Source organism: Trachurus japonicus, chromosome 22, assembly GCF_045865225.1.
Source record: "Trachurus japonicus isolate A0001 chromosome 22, Traja_1.0".
In the NCBI taxonomy this organism is placed as follows: domain Eukaryota; kingdom Metazoa; phylum Chordata; class Actinopteri; order Carangiformes; family Carangidae; genus Trachurus; species Trachurus japonicus.
Window position 1 is genome coordinate 26,947,731 of NC_140928.1, and position 14,889 is coordinate 26,962,619.

General features: G+C 44.2%; 1 protein-coding gene and 1 long non-coding RNA gene across 2 annotated transcripts in view; both read right to left on the reverse strand.

Moving 5' to 3' along the window:
• LOC146964192 (formin) overlaps positions 1–11,561 on the reverse strand; it is a 54,627-nt gene extending 43,066 nt beyond the window's left edge. The window contains exons 1-3 of the mRNA XM_085767483.1: positions 11,338–11,561; positions 8,797–10,453; positions 2,579–2,739 (exon numbers count right to left, since the gene is read on the reverse strand). Of these exons, the coding sequence (XP_085623609.1) occupies positions 2,579–2,739; positions 8,797–10,345 (1,710 nt within the window). The 5' untranslated portion in view covers positions 10,346–10,453; positions 11,338–11,561. The remainder of the gene's footprint in view (positions 1–2,578; positions 2,740–8,796; positions 10,454–11,337) is intronic.
• Positions 11,562–12,642: 1,081 nt separating this feature from the next.
• LOC146964193 (uncharacterized) lies at positions 12,643–14,889 on the reverse strand. The gene is made up of 4 exons (XR_015034699.1): positions 14,754–14,889; positions 14,208–14,449; positions 12,918–12,998; positions 12,643–12,700 (listed from the first exon to the last, which is right to left on the reverse strand). It is a non-coding gene; the product is annotated as an uncharacterized LOC146964193 (long non-coding RNA).

Below are 14,889 nucleotides of genomic sequence, written 5' to 3' on the forward strand. Positions count from 1 at the left end.
GCAAGGTGATCCAACTCTCTTTATTAGTATATCCCTGATTTAACCAGCTCTAACAGTTGATTGATTTGTGTATAAATGTTAGTAAAGTGGTTTGGAGCACAGGATTCTTCAAACTGCATTCCTTCAGACTGGCTCAGTGAGCACAGTCTCAGCCCCAGCCACAAGGCACTCACTTATTAAAGAGGTGTGTCTTACATTACGTTGTATAAATGTTTTTGTCCAGTTTAATGACCCAAATTACACAAAGAAGTGGAAAGACAAATGTAAGAAATGGACCTTCTTCAGCCTGGAAGTAGAAGAAAAGTTGAGGAAAAGGAAGTAAATTTGATCTCAAACTGTTTGTTAGCGATGTAAATGAAATAAATTACAAGTTAAGACTGCAATTTCCTCAGATTTCCTTTTTCATTCATCAGAGGAAAGCCTCAAATAGAGAGGGGGGATTCTGTGGCAGATTAAGTTATGTAAGAGCAGTGGTATGCATACACACAGTGGAGTAAATCCCCTCAGAGGTTGTACTAGAAAGAGGCACCACTGTGATGTGAACTGATATCTGACACATGTCAGCTCAGTAGTGACACCATTCATTGACACTCACTCAGTGTGAGAGAGTATTTAGACCCCCTCACACATTTTGTTGTGTTGTAACCTTTTGCTTAAATTAATTAATAAATTATTTTTTCCTCAGTCTGCCCTCACTACTTAATATTGATGATGCTGAGAAAGCAGTTTTTACATGAAAAAACTTAAACATCACATCAACATAAGAATCAGAGCATATGCCACAATACTTGAAATTTAGCTTTCCTACTTCTTGATTGTCTAGTAGTAGTTAGTAGTTTCTTTCTACACCTTGTTTTAAATTTCCCCTTGGGGATTAATAAAGTATTCTTTCTATCTATCTATCTATCTATCTATCTATCTATCTATCTATCTATCTATCTATCTATCTATCTATCTATCTATCTATCTATCTATCTATCTATCTATCTATCTATCTATCTATCTATCTCTATCTATCTATCTATCTATCTATGTTGAGTTGTTTGGACATGACTGGGATGGGCAAACACCTGTCTACTGTATGAAAGGTGTTACAGTTCACAATGCAAATTAGAGCAAAAAGCCCTGAGGAGGAAGGAGCCGCCTGCAGAGCTCAGAGTCAGGATTGTGTTCAGATACAGGTTTTGCTGCAACAGGGGTCACAGCAGTCTCCAAAACCCTTAATGGAAGAAGTTTGGAACATCCAGGACTCTTGACAAAGCTGGCCACCCAGCTACACTGAGCCATTGTGGAGAGAAGGGCCTTGGTAAGAGCAGCGGCCAAGAACTAGATGGTCACTGGCCGAGCTCCAGAGATAGAGTGAGGATAAACTTCCAGAGGTGGAAACCATCACCGCAGCACTCAGCTGATTTTAGTTTTACGGCAGAGTGGCCAGATGAAAGCTCATCCCCAGTGAAAGTTTACGAAAAAAGGACTCAGATACTGTGAGAAACAGGATTCTCTGGTCTGACCAAACACTGAACTCTGGCCTGAATTCAAAGTGTTGTGTCTGAATGGAACCTGGCACTGCTCATCACCTGCTCAATAACATCCCCCTGGTGATCATGTATATTTGAGGATTGCTCATACTCCCTGAATGCACTTTCCATGACCTGTAGTTATTATAAATGTATTTTAAAAAAAGATTAGGGGAGTGTCGTCTAATCCCTCTCATTCTCAGAGTGTATCATTTACATTAAGGTGTGCTTTTCAAGTGACACGAGAATGGATGACGGTGACAAAGCAGCCATGCCCCAGCTGAATGACTGAGAGCATTTCAAAACAATGCAGAGGATCTAATTCTGTACAGTGTGGCCTTTGTAATGGTATGCTAAGTGATTACGCTGACAGTCAAGCAACCTATTGTGTGTTGGGAAAAACAATTCATGGCATTAGACTGCTAGACTACCCACCTAAAACCACACCCAGGTAATCTGACTCATCTGCCAAAGGAATGAACGCCTTTGCCAGAGAGCATGATGGAACCTGGACAGATTTACACACAGGGAAATTGTTTTTTCTTTTTAATCTGATGATTTATTTAGTGCAGTTTGGTAAGTCTTTGTTTGTCCTACTTAGTAGCACAATTAAAGCCTACCAACACCTGGAAACAAACAATACATTGTTTTCCAGGGCTTTTTGGAAGACATGCATCCAGCAGGATTACACAAACCACATGCTCTGTGTATCTTGTGTCGCAACTTCAGCCTCTAAATCCACCTAATTGGTTTCGATGGCATAACCCATCCTAAATAAGGTTACAAAATGATCAAAAAGGCCTGCAGGACAGGGTTCGGGTTTTCCTGTGTTTCCTCAGAAACGAGAGGTTTGAGTGGAATGATCTCAGTCATTTTTGGCTTAGTACCTCAGCCTGCAGATTAGAATCCATGACCTGTTAATCCATCTCTAAGAATTCATGATCAGGTGGTTGGATGCCAGAGTGGGGAGAAAATCCGTCCTAAGAGGGGGAAGGGAGGCGGGGGCATGGTACGCTGCTCTGGGTGGGAAAATATGCATGCATGTGTTTGGGGACCCTCACCGTGCACTCCAGTTTGGGATAGTAGGGTGTGTCCCCGATGATGTCATCCTCGGGCGGCGTGATGCGTAGGAAGTCCAGGTGATCGGGGCGTGGAATGCGAGGAAGGGGAGGATCATCACCATCCAGCATCCAAATATCATCCTGACGTAAGAGGGAGTCCTCTGCGGGAACACACAAACACGCAACAGGGTGATTGAGGTTGCGTGTTGCACAAGGAATCACAACACAACATGGGAAAACACAACAGCACAACAGGTGTTGTCAGATGTGACCTGGCTGAACAAGCAGCAAAGACACGGACGAGTTATTTTCCTGCGTGGGTAGCAAAAAGTGGGACGAGGTAGAAAGCAGGCATCAGAGGCTTTTAGCATCAAACAGACAGCAAGAGAAACCCCCTGTTTATCTGCAAGCTCCAGGGCACACGGCTATTTTTATCTGCACTCAGTTGGCCCCGTTCCAATCATCAACACCAACAAAAAGCCACATTTATACAATGAGAAAATATGGCTGCAAAGCACTGGTCTCAAAAACATAATATACTGATATCGATTTATAGACATGTCCACAGTAACAGAGCATGACGTTGCTCAGCCCTACCGCTACAGAACAATAAAGTTAACTGAATATATATGTGGTGATTAGTGTGCCAGTCGTTTAAAGGCCATGAAGTAGAGGAAATACAAAGCCATTTAATTTATCTTGGGAGAGACTGCCCTCTCCTGACCAGGGACACACATGTACTGTTCCACAAGTAAACTTCACCTAATAACACAGCTAAAACTGGATTACATTAAAATTTCAGTAGGAGTTGCTCCCCTGTGCTGTTTCTCTGCTTTTTTTTTTTGCAGTGTGCTGGGGAGACTGGATTCATCCTGAGCATTTCAGAGCACCTGGCCTTTAATATTTACTGCTGGCTGACACGATGCAGACACAGCCTAGGCCTGCACAGCGTTCCTTATGTGTTATGGCCTGAACATATCACATGGTATTAACTTCAGGCTATTGCTGCGGAAGCAGAAATGCTGTTTCATCAACTACTTCTCACGTCCGCAGAAACATGATAGATCATGCCGTAGTGCATGCTTTCATTGTCTCAAGAGAAGGAGGCACGCAATAAAAAAGGGATGAAAAGTACATGGTCAGGACAGTGAGGGGAAGGAATAAGAAGACAGAAAGAGGAGAGAACACACTGCGGGGAGGGGGGGGAGCAGCTTTTAAAGCCCGGTGACCTCAATTTCCACCAGCTGTAAGACAACACCACCTGTTTAGGCTGAATTATGAGCTGGAAACTGAAGAAATGTTCATCACTTCCTGTTCGATGAGATGCTTAAATATCCCATAAGCCTCAGTATGTCATGACTGTCCTTGAACATTGTGTGTGGCATTACTGCACTGCAGCCCAGCAGCTACAGTACTTTTAAAGGAGTTGGAAGTCTTCTTGAATAGATCAGCAGAGTCCAAGTCTCAGCCAAATGCTTTTAAACTCAGTTATGAGAGGCCAAACACACAGATGGTGTGCGTGTGCGTGTGCGTGTGCGTGTGTGTGCGTGGTGGGGTGATTTGGGGGCCTTATTGAAAAATGGAAGCATTGAAATTCATCTTTAGTGTTCTACCACAGTCATTCTTTATGAGCGAGCAGCAGCAATGCCTACAGTCGCTCCAGTTATCTAGGACTTGGACAGCAGGGGGAAAAAAAAGTGGGATTAGATTAATAACTTTTCATTATGATAATGCTGCGCTGCACGGCCCCGCAGTGGGAACTGCTGACTGTGGGCTGGGACACTTCCAAATGCAGACTTGGCACAGTCGGTGCCAAGGAAAGAAAGCACTGATCAGAAGCAGCTCTCTCCATGAGCCCTGCTTCTTTGTGTGGTGTAAAAACAACCTGCCGATGACCTATTAAATATACGAAACAGGCAAACAGTGAGCACATATTAATATATTTGCTGTGCTCATCTACGCCTCATTCAGTGTTGACACATCCTTGTGCATGCGGCTGCACTTCTCCTGACTGACAGTCAAGCAGTCATTAAATTAAATATGTAAAGAGTACCATGCTGCCACCAACTGGACAGGCAGAGGAAGAGACATGTCTTTCTCCCTGAATTCAAACACACTGCAAGGGAGATAACGCACAACACTGAAACCAGATGGGGAGAAGCAACTCTTAGAGGCATTAGGTAATGAAGGAACCACATTTGGTTATTCAGCGGCTGATTTATTGCTCTCGAACATGCACACACTCACGGGGAGCTTAAGTTCAATACCGCTGAGGAGAACTGTGCGCTTATTGACATTTAATCTCCCTCCCTGCTGCTCTAAAAGCCAAGACTGAATCTCAGTGTCCGCTGAACGCAGAGGCTGACGTGGAGTTTGATTTGACAGAATGTAATGCTCTACTAACTGGATCATCCCAATGCCAAGACAACATCAGCGCACCAAATATAACTGCCTTCGGCAACGTCAGCGGTTTGCTCCAAACAGAAGCATCTGCACTTAGTACAGGTGTTTCCTTAGTGCAGACCTGCAGGTGTGGACTGACAGTGCAGTAATTTGACTGTGAAAATCACAGTGTGTGAACGAGCAGCTGTCAGACGGCGTGGGCGTTCATTTAACAGTAAAGTATCTGTGCTTGGCTCAACTCATATGCCATTAAATGTTTAATCCTGAAAGGTGGGTGCTGTCAGCGGCGATGGATTAGTACACCTGTCACTGCGTCAGCTCGCCATCACTCATCCACTGGTCAGGAGAAACTTTGATGAGCCCGATTCAACACTATAAAGAGGACATGAACCACTGAGAGCAAAGTTAGCTTTCAAACCTGTACAAGTGGCGACCAATCATTTACAAAATATTAATAACAACAATATGCATTCTATAAAAATGGAGCCGTCTACCTCCTCCCACTGCGCACTTTCTTATTCTGACCAAAGACAAACACTACCGCTTTACTCAGTCTGTCCAGCGCCCTATTTTACCCACTAAAAATCTATAACCTCATCATTCAAAGTAAAAGAACTGGGCCATGAAGCACGGTGAGTGCATCTGGCAGCCTCCACCCCCTTCATCACTTTTAGCCAGGAAGGAGGATCATAGACTTTTATATAAATCATGGAAAACGCAGGATTTATAAATCACCTCGCTTCTTTTGCGCCTGTCACAGACGTTTTTCCACACAGGCTTGTTGGCTGTGCACGGCTGTCAGGCCGGCTGATTGACTGACTGGTTTGGCTGTCAGAACCGAGGTCCATGTAAATAAAATGCAGCTACAAGTGGAAACCCGGAGAAGAGTGCTGTGGCGCCCTGAGGGCCAGAGAAGAAATGTAGCATGACATGATGCTCAGAGAGTCATCATTACTCACTGGAAATGCAGTTCTGGAGGCTGATGGGATAATACAGAACTGAGGGAAGAGGGAAGAGTGCTCTCATTGGGCCTGGCAGGCTACACACTAAGAGATAGGAAATTTGGTTAAGTTTGCTTCAGGATACTGGTGAGTGTCCAAAAGCATGAGATGGGACAGCTAGTGTTAGGATGGCAGTGTAGCAGAGCTGTTCATTAAAGAAAGGGAAGTTACACATTGTATGAGGGAGACCTTTGAGCCCTGTGTGTGTGTGTATGTAGCATGAAGCTCAGAGAAACAGTGGGAGACAGAGTGACGGGTGGGGTGGGGGGCTCTTTCAGGCTGTTTAGGCAGAGTCCACTTCATTATCTGAATAGAGCTGGTCCTTGTCCTCATTGGGAGAAACAATGATGCACGGCTGTGCACTCTGTGCTGAATGACAGCTGGAAGGGTGAGCACAGTGATGCACTCCTCTGTGCTCTGTGCTGATCAGTTTCATATGACCTTGCTGGAACGTATTGGGTAATCTGATTATGGTATTGCCTACCATATGTCAGACAATAAAATAAGTAAGGAATTAAGGCAGGGTGGGGTATAGTGAGCGTGGGAGACAGACTCTAATGGCTGCAACAAGAGTAAAACCATCATAATTATCAAATGTCTACGTGAAATGTGCATCTTTCATATCACTCATCTAAATCTTCTAGATTCTTGTGCAGCTTTAATATGGCGTTGGGTGTAAGCTTACAAGAATCCATAAAAAGAAACAAATGGATATACATCACAAACCACACATTTAGTGAATGCATTAGGTTCTCCTGTTACAAATACTGCAGTGTAGGAGCATTAGCACCTGAAGTAAAGTGAAGTAAAATTACCATCCCTGTCTTCATAATCACACTCACTAATAAGCACTGAGCTTCAATAGGAGAGCGCAGATTAAAGAGTCCAGATCATAATTAGTTCGACATTTGCAAACCATGAAGGGCCGAGCTTCACACTGACCCACTTAGCTCTTTTGGCTGGACCCTGTGATGTTCATTTATCAGTGTTAACATCTGAAGTGTATTCAATTATCGAGCAACACAAGAGCATTTCAGTAAACAGCTAAAGAGCAGAAGGATTGACGATGGGATTTTGTTTAAGATTAAAGGTTTTGGATAGGTTGTGCAGCACGACCCTTGTGGAAAGCATGATGTAGGCCACAGTAGAAGCATTGTTCTTTCAGAGCTTCATACAGTTATTTATGTGCTATAACATCTGTAAAAGATTTAGGATATTTGCTTGAGCCAATTCTTGGGAAATAAAAACAATTTTGTGATAGTTGATACAGAGATCAGCCTTTTAAATGAAATAGAGGTAAAGTCTACTGCCTGACACTGAGGATTATGTGCATATTAGTGTGCGCCATCTGATTGTGCTGTATGTGTGTGCGTGCCAAGGTGTGTAAGGGCACACAGGGACAGTGTCATTGCAGTGGGAATTGATCCACATTATCACCACATGAGTAAAGCCGGGTTATTCATTCCCCCTACCCACCAGTTAGCTTAGCTCCACACAGCACTCAGTCTCCCTCCGGCTGCTGCTGAGCTGAGCATTGCTGGCTGTGTGGCTGCAGCTAGTGCTAATCCATGATGTAACAATTGAAATACTCTGGAGCTTCCTTAAAAACGCAGCATTGTTCGTACAACAGGGAAAAAGCTGTTTACGCTGACATTAAAAAACCTCCACGGCCAATTAGTAAATTGCATAATCAATGGAAAGCCATCTACAGTATTTGCTGCTGTAGATGGTGTGACGCTGTCTTAAAGTGATGATTAACCCTGTAACAGAGGTAGCCAACATTATATTAACAAAAATATGGCCTTACTGAAGGATCAGCAGCTTTTTTCATACATCTTTACACTTCATGTATGAAAGGTGTCTGCACTTGACCACTTGATAAAAAGTCACACTCACACTACCGGACTAAGCTTGTGACATTATTTTGGCTTTGCAAAGATTATGTATGATGTGAGTGTTTAAATCCATTTATTCTGTCTTTATAGGCATGACACACAATAGGCCAGATAATTAGAAGAGGAAAAGAGTTCTGCAAATAAGGAACTTCTAATCCTTTCTTTCTGTAGCCCTTGTTCCTGCTGGGTCCCTGATCCTTTGTCAGCTTCCTGTGAAAGGGGGTAGGAGGTGGGTTTAAGGGAAGGGATGGCAGATCCCTCAGGGTCCAGATTGGCAATGCTTCAGTTAACACTGTGCTCACGAGGACCCTAGTCAGGTCGAACTTTGAGTCAACTTTGCGCCTTTGATCTGGGACACTCCAACTAATCTCTGCCTTCACTGTGGCGCTGAGAGAGTTAAAATGGATCATCAGTGAAACTATTCTCAGGCCCTGCTTGCCCCTTGTGCAACTCAGTTGGGTAGTTTTTAATTTGCGGTCACATGTCAATGCCAAGACGAGAGCAGTCACAGCAGTTAAAAACTAACAGGGACTAACAGAGACATTTTGCAAAACAATGTCTATCTATCAGCCCAGCTAGCTTACAAGATAATAGCTGGATTGACAAAGCAAAACTCTGTGCTTGGAAAATGCTTGTCAGTTACAATGCTGCAGAGTAATTGCTGGGGCATTTCAACAACAACAACCTCAGGCAGCAGATCTGACAGACAAACACACACACACACTCTTGGTATCTTGTGTTGCTCTTTTCCTTGAAAGTCGGCACCAGCAGTGCCAGATGAAGGGCATATTCTGACAAACCTTTCGCATCGTACCTCTGAGATCACAAAAAGTGTGGATGTCGACACTTACATCGAGGCTGGGAACTCCAGCACAAATCACTATGTTCAATATAAGCAGTGTGATTTCTAATAACTCACCTGTTGTAGTGGAGTTACTGGAGGAATTCCACTTGGAGGTGCTCGGCCGCCTGCTGAGGTTCAGGTCCAGACGGGTGACCGTCCGCTTGTTACCGTTCTTGTCGATGACCTCGGTGAAGATTTTGGGCTCATCTGTGTTAGTGGAGTTATCTTGATCGGGGTCTACATCCTTATCTGACAGCAGTACAATGCGGTGGTTGAGCTGGGGACTTGCCTGCTTTGAGGACAGGGGGGAGAGGACAGGGGACATACTCTGGAGACTGTTGGAGGCAGGGAAGGATGTGTTGAAGACTCCAGCGAGAGAAGGGGAAGTGGGGCTTTTGATGTGGGATTTGGCTGGGGGTGTAGGGTTGGTAGTATTGGACAGGGGCAGCTGTAGCCCCTCTGAGAGTTTGATTCCTGTCTTTTCTGTATTGACTCCTAGCAGGTGGTCTGTGTTGGGCCCTCTCCACTCAGCTGGCCCTTCCCTATCTGGGCTTGCATGGCTGACATGCTGCACTTTCCCCTCCACTTCCTGCACTTTAGCCACAACCCTGACCCCTGTATTCCTTTGACTGACTTCTCCATAATGCTGCTGAGCCGACTTGACTGTTGATACGTTTTCTGATAATGTCTCGATCGGAGAATCAAACCTCTTAATTGGTCGAAGGTTGCTCCCACTTTCCCGTCGGGTCAGTCCTCCCAGCAGTCTACAAGAGGACGACCCATAATCCAGCTCACTGTCATACTCTGAGAAGTCATTACAGAAATACATGTCGGGGTCAAACGCACGGTTGTCCTCCATGAAGTCCCAGCCCTCACGAGCGATCTGGAAAGGTTCCTCCATTGGCAGGATTGGATTACTGGCAGCACTGACATAGGAGCCACTGACCGAGCTGTCTGAGACATGAACAGAGGCTGGGGTACCTGGGATCTGCTCCACTACTGACGCTGCAGATATGGAAGCACTCTTCTGAGGAGGGAGTTCAACACATGAAGTTCCACTTGTGAGCTTCTTCTTCATCTTATTGTGCAGGAAATCCTCCGCGCTGTCTAACGTCCTGCTTCCCAACTTTTTCAGCTTCTTGCTCTTGGATGTTGCTCTCTTAGGCTCTGCGGACACTGTGAGAGGGCAGTTGTTGCTGCTGCTGCTGAGAACCTGACCTCCAAGTTGAACCTCCTGACCCTCCATGTAGTCCTGGAGTTTGCCATCCTGGTTACCCATCCTTATTTTGAGGGCGCAATCCCTACACAGCGACAAGAGATCCGCCAGCAGCTGGTGGTGCTCCACCGCCAGCAAGCAGAGCTCTGCAACAGTTTCGTCTGTTGCGTGCTGGGTGTTGAGGAGTTCGCCCAAGGAGTTGGAAGACTGGTCTCTTTGTTCGGACACCACAAGATCCTCCTTGCCCCAGTCATGGTCATTACTGGCCCTTTCTGAGTGAGGGGCGCGGCTCTTGTACTTGAAGCTCGGGGCCCGCCTCTTGGGGAAATACAGGCTGATTTTGCTTAACTCACGGATGGGTGCATACAGGAGTAAGACGGTGTGAGTGCCCTCCATGATGGGTGCCATGTTAATCACTCGAGCATTCTGAGAAAGTGGTCAATCCCCAGACAGAGTGACTGGGCTCTGGCTGCAGTAGAGGATTTCTGGATATTCATCACCTGGCCTGTCCGGATGCTGTCGAAGAGAAAGCAGGACACAGCAATAAATCTGACTTTGCAAACACAGGATGTCCAATTAACATGTTTGTCCTGCAAGAGACATTTCCTAATGCCAGCCTTTAGTTAGGCTATATTCTTCTGGGAGTTTAAGCTTTGACTACATATACATTCTCTCGCAGCATGGACACCTTACTATCTGGTTGTCAGTACAGATAGTTTTAAAGCATAATTACAAACACATCAGCAGACCCTCCATGTTATTAACATAAACACAGAAAAACTAAAGAAAACCCGAAGTAAAACTGATTCCATTTACCGCTGGTCATCCATCATTTTCATCTCCTTTTCCTTCGCTGTTGTTAAAGCTGAATCTAAAACCCGCATCTCATCAACATTTCTCAGGCTGCCGCATAAAACCTGCCGGTGTCACACAAGGTGACGGCACATGCAGAGAGCCCCAGCACTCGGGCTGCCGTCACAGATGTTATGAAGCAAAACAGGCCCACATATAACTTAACTGCTCCAAACGATTGCCTCAATCTCCCAGCTGTTTACATCACAACACACAACACATTATACTGTAATAATCCCATGGGCTCCTGTCACCTTGCAACAACCACGAGTGGGGTTGTCAGTGTTGTCAGATCGCAGCACAGATACTCTACACTCCCCGTTCAGGCGTTTGGAACCACAGCTGTTCACTAACGACCAATATTTTTGATGCATTCATGATAATTTTAATTTAATGCTCAAAAAGTCCGCATCAGCCTCATATCAGCTCCGATTTTTGTGTTTTCTCTTTAGAGAAGAAACAAGCTGAAAGTGAGTTAGAGAGAAATGCACCTGCAGCAGGTGAAAGCGCAGCAGCTGTTCGTCAAATCATAAAAAAGACTAACTTACCCGATTCGGTGGCATTGCAAATATTTCCTCACATCTCAGTGCTGCAGCCAGCCACCGCTCACCGCTGATACACTGAGCTCTTCCGCTCTGATCGACGGCACTTCGGTCCAATGGGCGTACTCAGCGCCGACTCGCTGCTCTGTGATTGGTGTTTCATTATTTATATACCGTCCCACATTTAGAGAGCCAGTGCAGCTGCAGCTTGCAGGTAGGCCATGTGATGGGGTTTAAGCCTGTGCACCGTGCAGAGAGGAACTCCGGAGGCAGGTGACTGTGAAGTCAATTAAACTCTGGTAGCAATCCCCATTGTTCAAAATGCCAGTATGAACGCTGTGTTAGGTTGTCCGTGCAGAGAGGTGGATGGATGTCAAAGTGCAGCACCTGCTCCTTGAAGGCCTGAAGTGACACCATCTCTTACTAAACAGGGACACCTAGTGGCCGACCCGAGCATCGCTGCTTCTTCCACACGCATTTCCTTGAGTGTGTGTGTGTGTATGTGTGTGTATTTATACTTACAAATGTTGAATCATTTATGTTGCACATCGTTAATGCTGCACAGGGGCTGTACTGCTCTGTTGCTGAATGTATACCAAGTGTATTATTAAGCAGAGTTATCATAACAAATGTTTTCTTTTTAGTCATCAAAACCATAAATTAAATCAAGTATTCAGATTTTGTAAACAAAATAAATTAAACAAAAGTACGGTTGCTGGGGCTGGTCCTATAATTAATGTCCATTGGTGGACATTGTAATTGAAAAAAGTTGGAATAGAAAAGACGTATCCATTAAACTACATGTCAAGCAGTAAACATAAGCAAAAACATGGGTATAAGATTTTACTGATCAGACAATATTTGTGCATCTAAATGCGACAAAGTCTGTCTGTCTAGGCTGGTCTTACTGTGTAAGCTGTCACAGTCGCACCTTCCAGTCAATATTTGGGAAATGAGAAAAAATAGGTTGCGCTCTAAGGTTAGAGATGAACAAGATAAATGACACACCGGACAAAATGCAATCTTAAAGGAACAGCAGATGTTTTACATTATCAGAAATGCCCATTTGTGTGTTTTTTTTTACATATTAATTATCGACATATATTCATTAAAAGGATAACTGACAGAGATGATGACACCTGTTCTCCCCTTTGACTAGTATCACTATCAATACGTTTAAGTTAGTCTTCACAAGAGCAATCAACATGTGTAAGTTTGTGTGTGCTGTTTGCCATGTCACCAGGAAGTGCACGATGAGTGAGCACTCGTCTCTGTTGCCGTGGCATTTTCAAACAGTGCACGGATACAGTTACTGAGACTGAGGCCATTCTCTGGTAAGACAGGCAAGGTGGCGTCATGACAATAAGACCTACTCAAGATTTTATTTTTAAAAGTGACTCGGGTGTTGTGCCTTTACAATCACTAATAGGTTAAAGTGTGAAAGTGAATATTTAGTATTTATTTATAGTAGTACTTATCACCAACAAATTAAGAAAGAGGAGATAAAACTTTGTGTTGTTGTGTTTACCCCCAGGTAACATTAATGCTGGAAAACATCACAACTACCCATCATCCTCTCTTCTTACCTCTGAGCAGTGTCCACCAGCTGATTTTGTTGTTGTTCAGCAACAACGGCAAAGAGGCGTGGATCCACACTGCTGCTGTCCCTGGTTACAGAGTGAAAAAAGCCAGAGTGCTATGGTAACAGTTCTCCACCTAACAACAGATCACTCCAGGGTCATCATGAAAAACAAGCACAAATTCTCAACTGAACAAGTAGAAAAAGCTGAGAAAAACACACCCACAGAAGAAGCTCACTCTGAATGACTGAGTGCCTTTTGACTAAAACTCTATTTAGATTTGACCTGTACATTTATGCTCCACTGAGGGGCACTGCAGGGCCAGGTTAAATGGGCAGAGGTCAACATTTGTCTCAGTGTTGCTTGTGGAAATGCACCGATAATGTTGTGGTGCCACAGCAAAGCTATGTTTAAAGGGGGAGGACTGTTGAGATGGGTTAAAATTTTCAGTGTTGGAATAATGCCTCGTGTCATAAAAATAACCTACTTTATTTGGCTCTTACTGCGACCACTATACAACATTTGTTTTCACCATACAGAAATCATGTGGTCCTGTGATTCACAACGTAAGATTCTAAGCAGTTTCCAAGCAATTTCCAAATAATTATTTTGATATTGGTCTAATTTGAATTGTTGAAGGATAATACCAGTGTTGCTCGTTGACCACCTACAAATAATTTATATATCGCATTACTAACATGTTTTGTAACTGTTTTCCACAGCATGCCAATAATTTTGAGGTGATTGACAAAGGCGACCAAATGCTACACTACATGTTGTCATAACCCAGCCCGCAGAGTTGATCAGCAAACACTGATTGAGCAGGAGCAACTAAATATAAAACACAATATATATATATATTTGTTATAAATGGGCGAAAACATGCTAAATGTCTGGTCAGAAGATGACATAAACCAATGTTGTTGAGAAAATTAACCTTTCCTGTTGGTCTGAGGGGTGCAGGGGGTGAATGACGGCGCAGACAGAACGGTTCCCCAGCAGCAGGTCAGGCTGGCAGGGGGCAGGAGAGAGCACAGTGTCCACAGGCAGCCACAGGAGCAACAAGAAGTGAAGAAGACAGAGTTGGCGCTCTGGTGAAGACAGTCAAATCAGGGATGCACTGTCATCAAATAAACACATAGAAATAAAGAGCAGTGAGTAAAATGAAAAGATGAAAGTTTGCTGCATACTGCTTTGACATGAAGCTGAAGTGTTCTGGTCCATTCATCAGAGGCCAATCAAGGCCATTCATTTCATTCTCAAACTCTGTCATTACATTGTGGTTAAATATCTTACCTGTGTCTCTCATCATCACGTAGATGGAGGGAGGAAGAGGAGCTGATGACATCACTACAGTCAGAACTGGTTGATAATGTAAGAGGAGTTGACTCGGACATTAGCATCTACAAGTGAAATATCTGTTTTCTGCTTTGTTCTTGTCCCTGCCCTTCTGTTTCTTCTTTGACTCAGATTCTTCCTTCCGACTCACTGTCTGCAAGGATCCTCAGCCAATGAGAAGCTGCCTTTCCTCCCCAAACCTGAAACACACAAAACCTTACAAGGGAATTTCCATTCATGCAAGATGTGATGTTCTCTCCTCTTAATATGCATAGGTCCAGAGAATCCTTCCCCCTTGAGCATCAAGTGATGTTAATAATAAGATGTAGAGGCAGGTAATTAGCATTAGCAGTGATGGCCATTAACACCAGTTGACATTACCTTCCTATATCCCCTCTGTAGAGGGACTTTATGTCCATGTGAGTGGGTCTGGTTGATGTTCCACCCAGAACAGATGCTCTGTGGAAGCATCTGTAACGTAAATGTGGGTGTGTGTGCATATACCTTTTCTCCTCCTCTTCTCTGCTGAGATCAGTGGAGTAGATGGTTTCAGACTGCTGTCTGAGCACCTCCCTCCTCTTACTCTTGTATGGTTTTCTTCCTTTTCCATTTCTTTTGACTCTTCTTTTCGGAGGGCACA